Raw genomic sequence first — 15966 nt, 5'->3', positions numbered from 1 at the left:
CATTTTTAAAAACTTCCCCAGGTGATTCTACTGTTTAGCCAGGATTGCCAATGACTTATTTAATCCAGTTCCTTTATTTTACTAAGGAGAAAACCCAAATCCAGAATGGGTAAGCAACTTGCCCAAAGTTAGCCAGCATGTTAGTGCACAGTGCACCAAAAGAGACTGGCAGTAGCAAGAATATGTTGATAATGTTTATAATGTTTTCTTTTTGGAATTAATCCCGGAAGCATTTTTCTTAGTTCAGAGAGGTGTTATGTAAGTTACCTTTTACTTAGACAGCAGCACTTATTCTTCTAGTGAGACTGAAATGGGTTCTCATTCTCTGACCACAAAAGGACAGAGATGGAATTGCCCACTCACCGTACATAGCCAGCCAAATTAGCAAAGCTCCCTGGGAGGCCGCTTGAAGTACCTAAAACGCTGCTTCTCTACAATGACCACCCTGTGCTAAGGGAACTCAGCGGGGTGATGAGAAGAGAGCGAACTGGACTAGAAAGGAAAATGGTCCCTCCTAGAAAGAGGGAGCTAAGAATCAACTGAGAACTGGCAGGAGCTGCCAGGAAGGAAAAGCGAGGAGGGAAAGGAATTTCAATGAGTCCAGGGAGCCTCCGCTCTCTCAACAACCAGACTGTGATGGACAACCTGGCAACACCAACCCCCACCAACCACCCCGCAAGCCTGAGATCCAAAGGAGGTGTTAAAAAAGGACTCTGCAATATGAGTGCTAAAGAAAATTTTCAACACTCACCAAAAGGTGAGCCCCCAATAGACAAGAGCTCACCTGCCCCCAACACTCTATTGTTCCCTCCCTTCCCAGCCAAGATCTTCGCTATCTGCCAACCTTGCCTAGAAAAGGGGGCGGTTTCTCGGCGTCACGTGACATTAAGGTCACGTGACTCGGCCCCTCTGACGCTGAGGAGTGAGTTCCAGCTCCCGGAGTCGGAAGGGGCCGGCCTTGCCCAGCCCCCAGCACCCAGGCCCCAGCCCTTAGCGACCATGCTCTCCCGCCTGCTGAAGGAACACCAGGCCAAGCAGAATGAACGCAAGGAGCTGCAGGGTGAGCCGAATATCCGGTCTGCGGTTTTCTCTCCCGCCGCGGCCTAGCCTCAGCCCCGGGCCAGGACCTCGAGTAACGGCCCAGATCCAGGGAAGGGCGCGGGCTGGTGGGCACAGGCATCGGAAAGGGGGGGTGGCTTTTTTGAAAATTCCGTTCCCGTGCCAACGGGCTCTGGTCCCATTAGCAACACTCCTGTGCCCTCGGTAACGCCCCCCACGCTGTCACCGCGGCCTCCTAGTTCCGCCCCCTGCTTTTGGAACGCTGCGCCGATTGGTCCAGGCAGCCTCTCATCCTGGAAGGGACGCTCCTAAAGCGAGAAGGGTGTTGGGGACCCGACCGAGATGGGTTTCTTGAAGGCCTGAAACCACCGAAACATGCGTGGGGTTCTTGTTTTCTGAACGCGGACTGAGAATCCGGAGTTGCTCATCATTAGGCCAAGAAAGTGGGAAAAGAGTACCTGGGAGTCTGGGGAGTCCTGGACGCTGCCACTGACTCATTAGCGCCCCTTGACGAATCGCTTCCCCTCTCAGAGAACCAGCTTCCTCACCTCTAAAATGAAAGGGCTTGCTTTATGTTCGTCAAAGTCCTTTTCAGCTCTGGCACTCTGTGATTAGTTGAGATATTCCTGCAGGTAGCAGAATAGTAATGAATGGGTGGGGAACCTTCAGTACCACCCCTCAAAAAACCAAGTCGCCACTCCGATCCCTTTCTCCCCTGCCCCTAGAGAAAAGAAGGCGAGAAGCTATCACTGCAGCGACCTGCCTGACTGAAGCTTTGGTGGATCACCTCAATGTGGGGTATGAACCTCTTCCCATCGACACCAGCCGCCCCCCCACCCAAGTTTAGGCACTGGCAAGGTCTATCCGGTACAGATTGCTCTTGAGGGGATGTGATGTTCCACTCATTCCTCTACCCTTCCCCCCACCCGGTTTAAGTTTATGGACAGAGGCTTGAGTCAGCTCTGACCCTTAACATTGGGCAGGGAGGAGCAGCTGCACTGGTTGGAAGAACAGCCAGATTAACCCCCTCCCCACAATGACTTCCCTAGTGCTCACAACCTGATGCCATCTGCCCACCTCCCCTCACCCCTCCAAGTCCAGCTGTCACTTTGGTGGGAGGGAGGGCACCCTCCTTCACCACAGCTTACTACCCTCTCCTTCTCTACCTCCCACCCTCTGGCAAGCCTGGGGAGCAGCTGGCAGGAAAGAGATGACACAGCTGGTAAGGGTGAGAGCAGAACCTATGCCAAGAGCTATAGCAGAGCCAGGCTGTCCCTGCCCTTCCTTCTGGGTCTCCCGGGACCACCCCCTGCTCCAGTCCTAAATGAGAATGCCAATAACAACCAAAGACTTGAGAAGGAGCAAAGAATATTGTCTCTTGACCCAGAAGAGTGCAGAGATGATGATTTGATAGGGGGTCTGTTGGAAGAAAGGCGGCAGTATGATGCCTTCCACCCCAGGGCAAGTAGAATAGCTTGGTTGTGAATCCAGAGACTGAGTCACCCAAGTGAGCCAGGCAGGGGCTGTCATCTTCATTACTCATTTCTGGGGAAGATTAGGGGAAGACAAGGCTGTGGTCGGGGCCTCTGATCTCCGCAGACCCCCATCACCACCACCACTACCACCACCACCACCCTCCGGCCTCTCCCTTCACTCAGTATGAATAATAGAAAGCAGGAAGTCACAGGAAAAACTGAGATTTCAGAAACTCTCAGAGGAATCGTGAAGCATTGGAAGCCCCCTGCTTTTACTATTTCAGCTCCTACCCCACCCCCTACCATGGCCCAGCTGTCCCCAAAGAGAAAGGACAGGGTCTACCCCCTTTCTTCCGTCCCACATTGGCGCCTCCCAGGCTATGCTGTAAAGTTGGCCCAGGCTTCTCTCTCTCCTCTTTCTTTGCCAGGGGCCACCCCACTTTTAGATTGAGGGCAGCTAAGCCAAAGCCAGATTAGAAAGGGTTTTGTGTTGCTGCCCACAGCTCCTCTCAGTCCCCAGAAAGGAACACAAAGGCTTCATCTATCTCAGTCCTTGTCAGGTGTCCTTCCCACTCTCTCTCCCACCCCACCCAACCCCATGCCCCCTCCAGCCCCCACAGATTCCAGTGGGTGGGGCCACCGGATGCGGAGTCTCCCAGCTGACCTAGAGCTTTGGGGTGGGGAGTGAAAGATTCACCAGCCAATAAGAGAAAAAAATTATTACACAGTCGTTGCACAGTTATTGCTGGAGAGTTGGGAGGGGTTGGGGGCAGGTGCCAACCTGACTGCAGCCAGCACCTTGACTGAGAAGAAAAGAAAAACTATTGCATGGAGCAGAAGGGAGAAGTGTGCATGTGTGTTCATTCATATGTGTGGGCAAAAGGAAAAGGGTTGGGAGAGAGACTGAGAGCCAAGAAGCAGCCCCTGGGAGATCTTCTCTTGACCCTGAGTTCCTGGGGAGGGGATTGCTCTCCCATCCCGCCCCAGATTCAGGGAGTGGCCCAAGTTCCTTCCCAACTTCTTGCACAGATCCCTGGGCTTCCGATCACTGCCAGATGTGTCCCTGCTGCTAGATGTTCCCAGCTTCTTTCTCAGGGATAGCTGCCCCCCCCCCCCGCCCCAGGTTAGTTCTCCCTTCCCCCATCCAGCTTCAGGAACTCCTTTGTGGGGTAGGATATGATATGTTTCTAGTCAGCTCCCAGTTAGGCTCTCCCGGGAATCCTGGAGTGGGAGAAAGGAGCCGGGTTCATTTGCATATAACTGGTCTCTTTTGCATCATATCCCAGAATGGCCAAAATCACGAGGTTTTCCTCAGCCTGACTCCCGGCTGGCCTCCCATTCTTGCAGTGGGATATTAGTCCTAAAGACCACTCTTACCAGTTGGATGAGTTGACCTCCTCCCTCCTCCCTCCTCCAACCTGTAGTGTGGCCCAGGCCTACATGAACCAGAGAAAGCTGGACCATGAGGTGAAGACCCTGCAGGTTCAGGCTGCCCAGTTTGCCAAGCAGACAGGCCAATGGATCGGGATGGTGGAGAACTTCAACCAGGCACTCAAGGTGGGCCACGCTCCCTACATCACCAGCCCCATCCTGGGCCCCACTGACTGCCTCCAGTCAGGTCACCTCAGGCCTGGGGTTACAGAAGAAGTAGGGATGGTCCCAGAAACCCCCTCTATGCCCCTAGTGTCAGAGAAGCTAGAGAAAGAGGTAAAGGCAGTTGGTGGATCCAAGCAAACCCCTTTGTACGAGATGTGTGGAAAGTGCCCCGTTCACCCCCTAGGTGATGAATCTAGGTAGAGGATGGAACTAGCTTCCTCCTACTCTACTCGCCCTGATTCATGGACTTCCACGCCCTCCGTTTCCCAGGAAATCGGGGATGTGGAGAACTGGGCTCGGAGCATTGAGCTGGACATGCGCACCATTGCCACCGCCCTGGAATACGTCTACAAAGGACAGCTTCAGTCAGCCCAGTCCTAGCCCCTCTTCCCTCCCGCTCTACCCGCTCCTCCTACCTCCCCTTGGAGCAGGAGGGAGGCTGACAGGCCATGAATAAAACACAAGCCTCCATTTCTCTGTGGTATGTTTTAAGGAGCTACTAACTCAGCATGGGGAGTGGAGGTGGAAGGGTCAGAGACTGTTTTCCTAAGGGACAGGCACCTTTTGGGTAGAGGATGGAACTAGCTACCTCTTATCCCAACTCTCTTTTCCTCCTTGGGCCTGGTACAGGTGCCTGTTGGGTAAGCAGAGAGTAGGAGTTCTCCACACCTCCCAGAGAAGGTCTCAGTGGGCCCTGCCCCAAGCTCCTAACTCAGGACTTCAGTTTCCTGCCGAGGAGAAATAAGACAGGGAGTGGGTCTGGTCTCAGCTCTGGCGCTCTGCCTCTCCATGTGCTCATGGCCCCTCCCAGCCTGGTGCTAAGCAGTGTCATGAGTCTGGACCCAGCTGAAGATTAACTCTTGGGCATGGGAGTACTTTAGGCATGAAGGGGGAGGAATGGCAGGTCTAAGATCACCAACAAAGAGGGGCAGCAGCCATCCTTGACACATCTCTCCTCCTGGGAATCGATGACCAGGAACCCTGGCTGGAAAAGATAGCCAAGAAATGGGTCCTGGTATGCCTGGTCTATGCCAATAGCTGGCTTCAGCTGGCAGGCTCCAGCTTTTCAGGCACCTCCTCCCAGCCCTCCCGCAGTCCAGCTCACATACCTCTGGTAATCAGTCTACTGGCTGCGGACTTTGGCCTTAGCTATAGCTCGTGTGGGAGCCTGGGAAGACTGAGAGCAGTCTCTCAAACAAGCAAAAGAAGTGTCCAGTATTGTACCTTCCAGCTTTCTCCAGAGAAGGTAAGCAAGATACTGGAAACCGGGATGCTAGGAGAAAACTTGCAAAATATTACATGTATTGACAACTCAAAGCTTTAAGCTTTTAATGTGCTTCGTCACATATGCTCCCCTTCGATCCTCCACAACTCCCCGGTGTGTGTGATGGGTGTTAGTCTCCGTTGGCAGATGAGAAAACAGGTTCAGAGGCTCAGTAAGATGCTCGGCATTACACAGTAAGTTTGGAGCCACAAGAACTGAAATGCAGGACTCTTTGTGTTTCCTAAAACAAGGTCCAGCTTACATTTAGAGAGTTCAGATGTCCCTGGTTTAGCAGGAGAGAAGAGATGACAGCAAACAAGAAGATCCGGCTCATTCGGTTTCCACTGAGTTGGCCATTAATATATGGTCTTTCCAGATCGTTTGCTTTCCCAAATGAGGTGTAATTTGTCTTTTATCTGTCAAGCAGATTATTCCTCAAAATGCTGGGACCAGAGACTAATAGGGAGGATATTAGGTGCCAGAGTAAACTAGACAAGTTTTTCTGCCCATCCTTAGCTGTCACCTGCAGGTCACTTGGACTGCAGCCATGTGGGTGCCCCTACTGCTGGGAGTCTTGCTCTGGGTAGCACTGTGGGTGCTCAGAGACCAGCGGAGCCTGCCCCCAAGCGACGCCTTCGTCTTCATCACTGGTTGTGATTCAGGCTTCGGGCGGCTTCTGGCACTGAGACTGGATCAGAGAGTCTTCCGAGTGTTGGCCAGCTGCCTGACCCCATCAGGGGCAGAGGACCTACAGCGGGTGGCCTGACACCCTGCTGGATGTCACTGATCTCCAAAGTGTCCAGCAGGCAACCAAGTGGGTAGAAACACATGTTGGGAAAACAGGTGAGTATGGTTCGGCCACCAGGAACATGGTATAGGGTGTTCACTGGCAGGGGCTGTGGGAAGCCAGAGGGACTGTGAGGGGAAGGAGCTCAGGTCTAGGAAGGAAAGGCACCACTGCAATGCCTCACCTCCCCTCAGTATGTCTCACCTCTCCACAGGGCTGGTGTGGCTGGTATGTCTGGGCCCACACCGTGGCTGGCCCGGACTGACTTCCATGAGGTGCTGAATGTGAACACACTGGGCCCCATCAGCGTCACCCTTGCCCTGCTACCCCTACTTCAACAGGCCCGGGGCCACGTGGTGAACATCACCAGCATCGCGGGTCGCTTGGCAGTCTTTGGTGGGGGCTACTGCATCTCCAAGTTTGCCCTGGAGGCCTTCTCAGACACCCTGAGGTGAGGAGGCAGGGCCCTGGGTTCCCAGCCCCCCAAGGACAGCTCACTCAACAAAAGAATTAGTGTCTGCTCTGCAGAGATGACCAAAACATGCGGAATACTTCAGAGGAGACAGTTTAGGGCTTAATGGGTTCAAATCTCAGCCTCTCATGTGAACCTTAAAAGTTAGTTCCATTTACCTCAGTTAAATCAGAATGAGAAGACCCACCTCATGGATGTTATGAGTAAAATGAGGTACCTGTAAGGCCTCAACAATGCCTGGCATATAGAAAATGCCCCCAAAAAGCCTTCTATCATTATTATTAGTGTTATTACTAATAACAACAACTATTACAATGAGCTGGTACCTTTACATAATGTTTTCTCATTAATTCTCCTAGCAACCCTATAAGGGCAGGTATTAACACCTTTAAGAGTAACATAACTTACCCAGGACCACACTGGGACTCTCTGCTCACCTAAAGAACCTTGTCATTCTGTCCTTCTGCCCCTCATCTTTAGACAATAATGTTCAAAGTCCCATGACAAGAGAGACTTGAGAAGGACAACACGGAAGGAAGGCTTGAATTTTGAGTAGAAGTACAAGTCCCCCAAGCCAAGCCCACCTTCTGAAGGAAGCCTGCCTTCATCACCATCACTCAGCAAATAATTTCTATATTGACTTTTGTCCCTATCCCTCAGTCTTTTAATTTTCCAATCAGCACCATGGAACATATACTTTATACTTGGACTTGTACATCTGTGCTGGGGTGGTTGGATGTATTCCCACTTTCCTCTCAGCAAATACCAGTCTATACCCTTCATATCTAGCACCCAGGACTCAACCCTGTGTCCTGGGAGCTAGGGAAGGGGGTTCTAGGTCTGGAGTTGGCAAACTGTGTTTCTCAGGCCAGATCTGGCCAGCTGCCTACAAGCTTATAATAGTTTTTACATTTTAAATGGTTATATAAGTACCTACGTAATATTAATTTTTAGGCCTGCAGTATTTTTTTTAAAAGCCTACAGCACCTAGTATTCCTAGGTGGTCTCCCATCCAAGTACTAACCAGGCCCAACCCTGCTTAGCTTCTGAGATCAGACGAGATCGGCCGTGTTCAGAGTGGCATGGCCGTAGACTAGGGCTGCAGTATTGAAAAAAGTTTGCTGACCCCTGCTCTAGGTTACAGAAGAGAATACAAAGGAAAACAAACCTTAAAAATATCTCCCTTCCCATTCCATTTGCCCCTCATCCTAGGGCAGCTGGGATATCCCTTACTGTCAGGACCCCGGTGCCTGGTCTGTGATAACTTTCCCATCCTAGCCCCCCACCCATGTTCCTGAACATCCCCTCCCTGTAAGGGCAAGAATCCAGAAACCTCCCTCTGCTCTCACTTCAGGCGGGACGTCACTCCTTTTGGGGTACAAGTCTCCATCATAGAACCCGGCTTCTTCCGAACTTCTATAACAAAACCGGAGAGTTTAGGGAGTACCCTGTCAGCCTACTGGGCACGGCTGCCTCCAGCCACACAAGCCTGTTATGGGGAGGCCTTCCTCACCAAGTGTAAGTAGCCGGGGCACATGAAGGCAAATGAGAGTGCCAGAAAAGCCAGTCCTGCACCAGCCTGCTGGGAGGAGGTGGGGAGAGCAGTGAGGGTGAACGAGACGCCATAGAACACCCAGGCCAGGTGGAGCCTGCCCACTTCCCAAACTAGGCATGGGACTAAGGATCCCTCTCACCTCTGTGGGGCAACAAGCCCCGGGACCCACAGAGAGGGCCTGGAATGGGCCGGAGTGAGACGCGGATGCTGATTACAACCACCTATTGGGCTGCAGACCTGAAAGTGTGGAAGCGCTTCCTGAACCTGATCTGTGACCCGGACCTGACTAAGGTGAGCAGGTGCGTGGAGCATGCCCTGACTGCTCGCTACAGTCCAGGCTGGGATGCCAAGCTGCTCTGGCTGCCAGCCTCCTACCTGCCAGCCAGCCTGGTGGATGCTGTGCTCACCTGGGTCTTTCCCAAGCCTGCCCAGGCAGTCTACTGAATCCAGCCTTCCAGCAAGATCGTTCAAGTGCAAGAACTTTATTTGTCCACACCCTGGTACTGCCTGGTGCCTGGCACAAAATAGGCACTCAATAAAAGTTAGTGGACAGAAATGAAGGTACCCCATTTAAATGCTTACTACCCTAGGCTGACGTGGCCCGGGATCACTGGCCTGTTTAGTGCTGACAAAACGAATAGCACCCACTGGGGGGCGCAAGGGGGCTATCTTGCATCTCCAGGTGATCTTTGAAGCTGCACCTAAAGAAATGGCCAGTAGAGGGCACTGTTGGACGTTTCCTTTATTTTCTACATGGAGTAATGTTGCAATTCAGTGTTTGGAGTGGGAATGGCCGTTATGTTTTTTGAGGGGCAAGGGAAGGTGGTGAGGATGCGTCAGGGCCAGGCTGAGTAGAAAAAAGGCAAAAAGGCAGTACCTACTTAAATTCTCTATAATCTAAGACAAGAAGGATGGACGCTGGCCACACAGATGTCAAAGCAACCTATCACCACCCTGAAAGGAGTCAGGCCCCTGAGCAGGGGAGGGAATTGCCAGGCTCTCAGAAGCAGACGGAAAGCCAGGGAGAAGATGTCCACGGTAGTCGTGGGCTGGCCTCTCCCAGGTAGGGCCTTTGTGGGGAATCTTTTTGACTTTTGCAGGAAATGGCTTCATAAACGCTACAGCACTGAGCCTGGCAGCACACGACTAGGAGACAGGGAGGGCAGTGGGACACAGCCTCCTCCTAATCCCCGCTTCCACCGCCAGCCCAACCAACTTCTTCAGCAAAACCCCCCTTTTGCCAAACACCCCCCAAAATAGGCCTGCCCGTCCCAGACGTGCAAACAGAACAAGGTCCCAGAAGAGAGAGGAAGAGATAAAGTATCACTCTTTAAGAAAAACTGAGACTGTCTTCGGTCTGAAAAAATAATCCGTTTAATTGAAAAACATGGAGTATATTACCCCACCCTCCTAGAAGAGGGGCTGAAGGGACCAGACCTCCTACATCACTTCATAGCCACTTTGGATACTCTTCACAAGGCAGCAGGCAAAGACAATTCCCAGGACCTAGAAGGAAAGAGGAGATGGAGAGGAGTCAGAAGGGCAAAGTACCACCAACCCACCAAAGAGACTCCAAACATTCCCAGGGCTCCCCTCCCGAGACCAGTACCTCCTGTTCAGCACCCTCCTGCCCACTGCCCCTGCTCCCCAGATGCCCTAGAATGAATCCCAAGGGTGCCTCTCACCTCCACAAAGGCAATGCCCAGGGCTGCTGCAGCCACCACCAGCACATTGCTCCTCAGCCAGAACCCAATCTTCTCCACACAGCCCTGAAGGGTGGCAGGCATACAGAGCAAGAACACCATCAGATACTTCCCACCCACCTCCCCTGGTCCATCTGTCTCTCCCTGACCCTTGATACCTTCCACCTCACCCCTATCATTCCCCTACCTCCTCCCCATCCCTGGTCTCCAACTTCCCAGAGCCCCAACCCTCTCCACCCCCATCCTTGGTTCCTCTCACCTCTTGAAACATTACCCAAGTTCCCAAGTCCCCTGCTACCTCACCTCAGCCTCCTCCCTACCTCGGTATAGATCTCCTTCACATTGTAATTAATCCCACAGCCCTGAGTGACATTGACACAGCAGGAGTCGGGGACTCGGCCTTTGGGCTCAAGAAGGATGGTCTCCCAGTCTGTGTAGTTAGCTGCCCCGCAGCACTTGAACTGGGGGAGAGAAGAGATATGGGGAGGTTGTTAAGTGAAACTCCACCTTCGATATGGAGATAAGAATCTTCTACCCCTATTCCCCCTGCTCCAAGCAACCCCACTCACATTTTCCTGCATCCTGTCCAGGATCAAAGCCGTCTGGTTCTGTTTTGGATAATTCTTCATCTGCTGCCGGAAGTCCTTATTAAATTCTGACATCACCTGGGAGTAAGGAGAGGCATTACTGAGGTCAGAATTCAGGGCACCGGGGTCCCAGAGCAGCCAGGCCTCTGTAACAGGGCCGTCCCTTTATTCCCTGCTTACCTTGTCTCTAAACACATAGCCAGCAATGGCTGCAGCCACCTCCACCAGCACAATAAGAGACAGGAAGATAACAAACTGCAGGAGCAAATGATGGGAGTCAGGTTTGGAATCTGAGTGAGGGGCCGAGCCAGTCTCTGAACTCACAAAGATCTTCGCCTGCCCACCTCATTTCGCTCACCCTTGTGACCCCCCAACAGAAGTGACCTTCCAGAAGTCCCAAGCACCCACATTGGCCCCATGCCCCACTCACCGTGATCATAAGACAGTAGTTCTCCTTGCAGGCCCCACAGCAGCCCACAATAGCCACCAGGAAAAGGAAGGCACCCACTGCGATGATGACCACAGGCAAGACGGAGCCAGGAGTGGCCCCCTGGCTGATGGTCTGACTCAGGACGAGCTGGGCCCCTATACCCACAACGATCAGTCCCACTGCGCAGGCCTGCAAAGAGGGCAGGTCAGGGTTAGTCCAGAAACACAACTTCATCAACCCTCCGTGGTGGAAGGCATCGAGTACACCCAGGACACAGACTTAACCCGGTCAGGGATCTCACCCTGCCAGGAAACTTGACTGGGCGGGAGGAGAATGACCCATCTTTGCCCGCAGTTTGTTCAAATGCAAAAAAGAGAAGTTCCCTGAAACCTTTGACCCCAGGGCACATATTCCTGACAGAGTAGTACTTCCTCTGGACCTCATGAGCTCCCAGAACTGCCCTCTCACTATCCTCCATGCCCAACCCATCCCCATCAGCAGTGACTAGAGTTCCCCTGCCAACTAGGCCCAGAGGAGGAGACAGGAGTGGTGTGTGCCCCTCCCTGGATGTGCCCCTCCCTGGACAAACAGTAACCTCTCAAGGCAAGAGCCAAGAGCAGGAGCAAATGGAGGTGGGCAGAGCCCTTCCCCACCCCCAAGCAGCTGGGAGGGGTGAAGAGGGATGATTGAAATGATGAGATGGAGAAGGGAGAAAGGCTGGAGGAGGGCGGGGAAGGCAGGGTAGCCCCACTGTGTGGAGATAGCATCAGTACATCAGCCGTTGGCTGGTTGCCCCACTGCCCCTATCGCAAGTGGTTGGGTCACCAGACAGGAAGGGCCAGGAATTGGGTGAGGGTGCTGAGTACCGAGGTTGACCATTGTCATCCAAACCAGCCTCAGAGGTCCCTGAAGGCTAGAGGACGGGGTGGCCATGCTGTCTTCGGCCGTTCCCCGGGCTTTCTTTCCACATCTGGTCTCCAGCTGCCTTCATTCCCGGTCCCTCAACCCTCTGCACTCCGAAGCCAGGTCTCCCCGCACCCTGCCAGCACTCTCCCATCGTCCCCCCTACTCCCCACTCACGCAAAAAGCCAACAGAAAAACGTAGAGCAAGATCTTGACACATCTCATTCCTCCTTCCACCGCCATGGCTGCCGGACCTGGGGCAGAGGGGAGGGCAGGGGGATTAGAACCGGCCGAGGGGGCCCTCGGTTTCCGGGCTCCCTGGCGGCCCTCGAGGCCTTCCCTGCTCGGCCCCCATTCCCGGCCCCGCCCACACGGAAACCCGCGGTCAGATCCACGTCTCCCAGCCCCCTCTTCTCCCAGGCCCGACAGGGGTGGGGGCGACCGCGGCGCAGCCCAGGCCCGCCCGCCGCCTCCGGGGACAGATCCGAGGGCGCAAACAGGGGCGCGAGTCCGCCGCCCACCCTCGGCCGCCAGCCGCAGGCGTTAAATACCCCGTCCCCGCCCGACCAGTCCCGAAAACTGTCCTCAGCCGGAGCCTGACTGCTAGCCACTTTCCCCTCCGCTATGACCACCCCCCAAAATTAGATGCGGCCGGCACCCCCACCGCTCCCCGCCCCGCCCAGGCCTCCGGAACTTTTCAAAGTTACAAAGTTGAGAAAACCTCAGAGAGGCCCGGAGTGCGGCGGGTCTTCGGAGGCCTGGGCGAACCTAGAGAAGGGGGCTGCTGGCGACCCCCCAGACCCCACAGCCGACCTGGCCCGCCGCCTCACCTGGGCTCCTCGAGGCCGTGCGATCCTCTCTCGCCGCCGCTCAGGGGCTCTCTAGCTGCGCCCCCCGGCTCCGGCCCCGCCCGCCGCGCGGCCCCGCCCCAGCCTCCAGCCCCAGCCCCCTTCCCGGCCGTGTGGCCGCCGGCCTCCCTCATGTGACGCGGGAACAGCTGTGGCCTGAGTCACCCGGCCACGGAGGGGAGGGCCGAGCCCTAGGCTGGGTCAAGGCCAAGGGGCCCGGACCTGGAAGACAGCGCCTACCCCTGCTGGGGTTGCCCTCTTCTGGCGCCTCCACTCCCATGCCAACTGGGGTAGAAAAGGAGAACCGAGAGCCGCCTGGTTCTGTCTGGTAGCCAAAAGCAGGGATGAATGCCCAGGCCTCCTTGTCCTCCACCAGAGCCCAGTCTTTTCCTCGGGCTCCATCTCTGTTCAAGCCCCAGTCCATCCCCGACGGCAGAGGGCGCTGTCGGCTCCCTGGGATAGAATGGGGCCAGAAAAAACACTTCCAAAAAAATCCCCAGCCTCACATCCTGGGAGTCCCCCAACATTCTTGAGTGGGTGTTCCTGTCCCCCTCTGTTAAACTCTTCTCCATTTTCTAGGGCTCCTGAGTAATGGGTTGAGAGGAAGAGGAAACTCTTCTCCAGACCATTCCACTCAGTCAATCATGATCCATCAGAGTCCGGTCCCTCCCTTTGCGGGAGGATTGACAAGGTCTGTGCCCCCACTACTTCTGGATCAGCCTGTCACGGTGGGTGGATGGACACTAAGGCAGACAGTTCATCTATCCCCTGGATTTCCCCATCCCATCCTAACAGACAGACCTCATCCCAGAGCGTAAAGCCAGGTGAAGGCTGGAAGGGGAGGTGGCAGGCTCAAGCTGCCTCACTCCCTTGTGTACCATGGTGGTGCCCAGAAGGAGCTGTGTAAATGCGCCAAGGACAGAACCAGCCAGCACATTCCCCCTCCCCCAGCCTGGGCCCCACCCCTTAGGCTCCTAGGGTCCTGACTCAAGAACCACTTCCTGAGTCTTGGTGTGTGTACACAAAAAAAGGAAAGAAACTTCAAGAGCAAGAGGAAGAAGATCTGGGCTGTGCTGAGAACCAGTTTCCAGGATCACAACCTTCCAGCAAGACACACCAAGCCCATTCTGGACCTTGCTCCCTAGTTATCACAGCAGGCAGGCTGTGGAGGAGGAGGAAGGTACTGAAGAAAGGAGTATTCAGCGGTTTCTTTATTGTGCTGCCTCTAAATGCCAGGCATGTGCTGGGGGAAGGGACGGCCAGCAAGGCAGGGGGAAAACAATGGCCCTGCCCTCTGCCAGGAGGCAAAACCAAGCCTACACTGTGAACAGAAGCAGAAACCTCTGGTGGCAGCTGGATGACCTCAGAGAGAGGGACAGGTGGTGCCTCAGCCCAGGAAGGAAAAAGAAAAAGAAAGGATTTCACAGAGGTGAGTAGTGCTCTCCGAGGTGAATTTAGAGACTAAAGGGGCAAGCTCTCAGTTCCACTGACAAGGAAAGAGCCACCTGTAAAAGTCCATGGGAGGTTGGGCGTGAGTGGCTCAAAGAGCTCAGGTAGGATGTGGTGAAAGATAGGCGGGAGGTAGGGTAGTCTGAAGTGAAGACTAAGGAATTTAGACACACAACAACCAAGTATAATGCTTGGCCTTTGAATCAAACCAACCGTGAAAGACATTTTGGGAACAACTGGGGAAATTTGAATATGGACTGAGAATTAGACATGAGAAATATTTTTTTTTAGTTATGATGATAGTATGATTATATAGGTAAATTACTCTTCTTTAAAGATGCATCCTATAATATTTGAGGGAGAAATGTATCTGTAATTTTTTTTTGGAATACTTCACAAAACACTAGATGAAACACCAGATGAACCGGTCTAGATGACAGAACTGTTGGGAAAATCCAGGTCTATGTTGGATATGTTCTAAAGGCAATGGGGAGTGGTGGGAAGTTTCGAGAGGGTGACCTATCTTGCAACTGGGCCTACAATAAAATGAGTAGGACTAAATATCAGGTGGCCTGAAAGATACCTATGACATCACTGCCACAGTCCATCGAAGAGCTAGTGAAGGCTGGAACCACAGAAAGAAGGGAAATCTGGGTGGCATTTCACAGGCAAATCAAAGGACTGGGTGACTGTCTTCCTGTGGGAGGGGGAGAGGAAGTGAGAAGAGTCCTAGATGACTCAGATGGGTATTCTTGTCCCTCCCCACACAGCAGAGCCACAGGCTGCCCTCCACCTCTACCATACCTCCACCCAGGGCCAAAGCAGGATGGCCACAGGTGTCCCAAGTGAAAGTGGTGCCATCTGAGAGCACATAGGCATCAGCCAGACCAAGTGCAATGCACAGCAGCTTGCAGCTAGTGCCCGAGGCCTCTTGAAGCCCATATCCATACAGGGAGCCCAGACACCTTCTCCCCTCCACTCAACAGGACCAGTGAGCTCAGAACTGCCACCTGCAGAGGCTGGGGGTGCGGAAGGGGGTGGGGGTGGAGAGAGAAGTGAGGAGACTTGGAGAAAGTGAGGAGGAAAGAGAAAGAGAAGGGTTGCCTTTCAGCCCTAATTTGCATCTTCTAGTAGTTCACCAAAATGACCAACACAAAGGGAAGAAGGAGAGGCACTCGCTATATGTTCTCTAGGCCTTTTAGAAAGCATGAAGTTGTGTGCCAACTGTAATTGAAAAATAAAATAATTAATTAGGAAAAAAACATAGAGTTGTTCCTTGGCCACATTCATGCAAATCTACAAGAAAGGTGATATTGTAGACACCTAGGAAATGGGCACTGCTCCAAAAGGAATGCCCCACAAATGTTAGTATGGCAAAACTGGGAGGGTCTACAGTGTTACCCAGCATGTGGTCGGCATTGTTGTAAACAAACAAGTTAAGGGCAAGATTCTTGCCAAGAGAATTAACATACATATTGAGCGTTTAAGCACCTCAAGAGCTGAGACAAATTCCCTAGACATGCAAAGGAAAATGATCAGAAAAAGAAGCCAAAGAAAAGGTACCTGGGTTCGACCGAAGCACCAGAGAAGCACACTTTGTGAGAACCAATGTAAAGGAGACTGAGCTGTTGGAATCCACTCCCTGTGAATTCATGGCACTATAGGCATAAAAAAATAAAAGACCTCTAATTGAGTAGGTATCCTCTCCCCCACAGAAATATTCAAAGAAAAGGAAGGAAAGGAGGGAGGGAGGGAGAGAGGAAAGAAAGAAAGAAGAAAGGAAGAAAGAAAGGAAGGAAGGAAGGAAGGAAGGAAGGAAGGAAGGAAGGAAGGAAGGA

At 53.3% G+C, this 15966-nt stretch overlaps 3 protein-coding genes, 1 long non-coding RNA gene and 1 other non-coding gene across 5 annotated transcripts in view; 3 read left to right on the top strand and 2 right to left on the bottom strand.

The window, feature by feature from the left end:
- Positions 1 to 886: 886 nt before the first annotated feature.
- On the top strand, positions 887 to 4603 carry BLOC1S1 (biogenesis of lysosomal organelles complex 1 subunit 1). Its single transcript, XM_011375731.2, has 4 exons — positions 887 to 1060; positions 1785 to 1857; positions 3959 to 4091; positions 4401 to 4603. Exons 1-4 carry the CDS (start codon positions 1000 to 1002, stop codon positions 4509 to 4511), a joined length of 378 nt encoding a protein of 125 aa, XP_011374033.1. The 5' UTR covers positions 887 to 999; the 3' UTR covers positions 4512 to 4603.
- Positions 4604 to 4753: 150 nt separating this feature from the next.
- Positions 4754 to 9015, top strand: RDH5 (retinol dehydrogenase 5). The gene is given in 5 exon segments (XM_023520741.1): positions 4754 to 6156; positions 6158 to 6255; positions 6392 to 6632; positions 8008 to 8171; positions 8444 to 9015. Coding segments are annotated over 5 exon segments (927 nt in total). The 5' UTR covers positions 4754 to 5941; the 3' UTR covers positions 8653 to 9015.
- LOC111729738 lies at positions 7629 to 7747 on the bottom strand. Its single transcript, XR_002776365.1, has one exon. It is a non-coding gene; the product is annotated as a 5S ribosomal RNA (ribosomal RNA).
- A 544-nt stretch (positions 9016 to 9559) lies between the features above and the next one.
- CD63 (CD63 molecule) lies at positions 9560 to 12838 on the bottom strand. The gene is made up of 8 exons (XM_011375730.1): positions 12662 to 12838; positions 12009 to 12085; positions 10929 to 11117; positions 10679 to 10753; positions 10481 to 10576; positions 10232 to 10372; positions 9894 to 9977; positions 9560 to 9714 (listed from the first exon to the last, which is right to left on the bottom strand). The coding sequence occupies exons 2-8, from the start codon at positions 12072 to 12074 to the stop codon at positions 9649 to 9651; spliced, it is 717 nt and encodes a 238-aa protein (XP_011374032.1). The 5' UTR covers positions 12075 to 12085; positions 12662 to 12838; the 3' UTR covers positions 9560 to 9648.
- Positions 12839 to 13656: 818 nt separating this feature from the next.
- The window catches only part of LOC111729708, a 5153-nt gene continuing 2843 nt past the window's right edge, over positions 13657 to 15966 (top strand). Inside the window, exon 1 of the long non-coding RNA XR_002776347.1 lies at positions 13657 to 14108. This is a non-coding gene — a long non-coding RNA (uncharacterized LOC111729708). The remainder of the gene's footprint in view (positions 14109 to 15966) is intronic.

The sequence above is a fragment of the Pteropus vampyrus genome, unplaced genomic scaffold (assembly GCF_000151845.1).
Source record: "Pteropus vampyrus isolate Shadow unplaced genomic scaffold, Pvam_2.0 Scaffold276, whole genome shotgun sequence".
NCBI lineage: Eukaryota > Metazoa > Chordata > Mammalia > Chiroptera > Pteropodidae > Pteropus > Pteropus vampyrus.
The sequence above is the reverse complement of the archived record's forward strand: the minus strand, read 5'-3'. Positions and strand labels throughout refer to the sequence as shown.

Bases quoted from the DNA above. Each gene is read 5' to 3' on its own strand.
- BLOC1S1 (XM_011375731.2), top strand. From the start codon at position 1,000: ATGCTCTCCCGCCTGCTGAAGGAACACCAGGCCAAGCAGAATGAACGC. The intron at 1,061-1,784 runs GTGAGCCGAATA...CCCTGCCCCTAG, and splicing joins TGAACGCAAGGAGCTGCAGG to AGAAAAGAAGGCGAGAAGCT. The intron at 1,858-3,958 runs GTATGAACCTCT...TCCAACCTGTAG, and splicing joins GTGGATCACCTCAATGTGGG to TGTGGCCCAGGCCTACATGA.
- CD63 (XM_011375730.1), bottom strand. From the start codon at position 12,074: ATGGCGGTGGAAGGAGGAATGAGATGTGTCAAGATCTTGCTCTACGTT. The intron at 10,577-10,678 runs GTAAGCAGGGAA...CCTTACTCCCAG, and splicing joins GCTATGTGTTTAGAGACAAG to GTGATGTCAGAATTTAATAA. The intron at 10,373-10,480 runs GTGAGTGGGGTT...TCTCTCCCCCAG, and splicing joins TGGACAGGATGCAGGAAAAT to TTCAAGTGCTGCGGGGCAGC.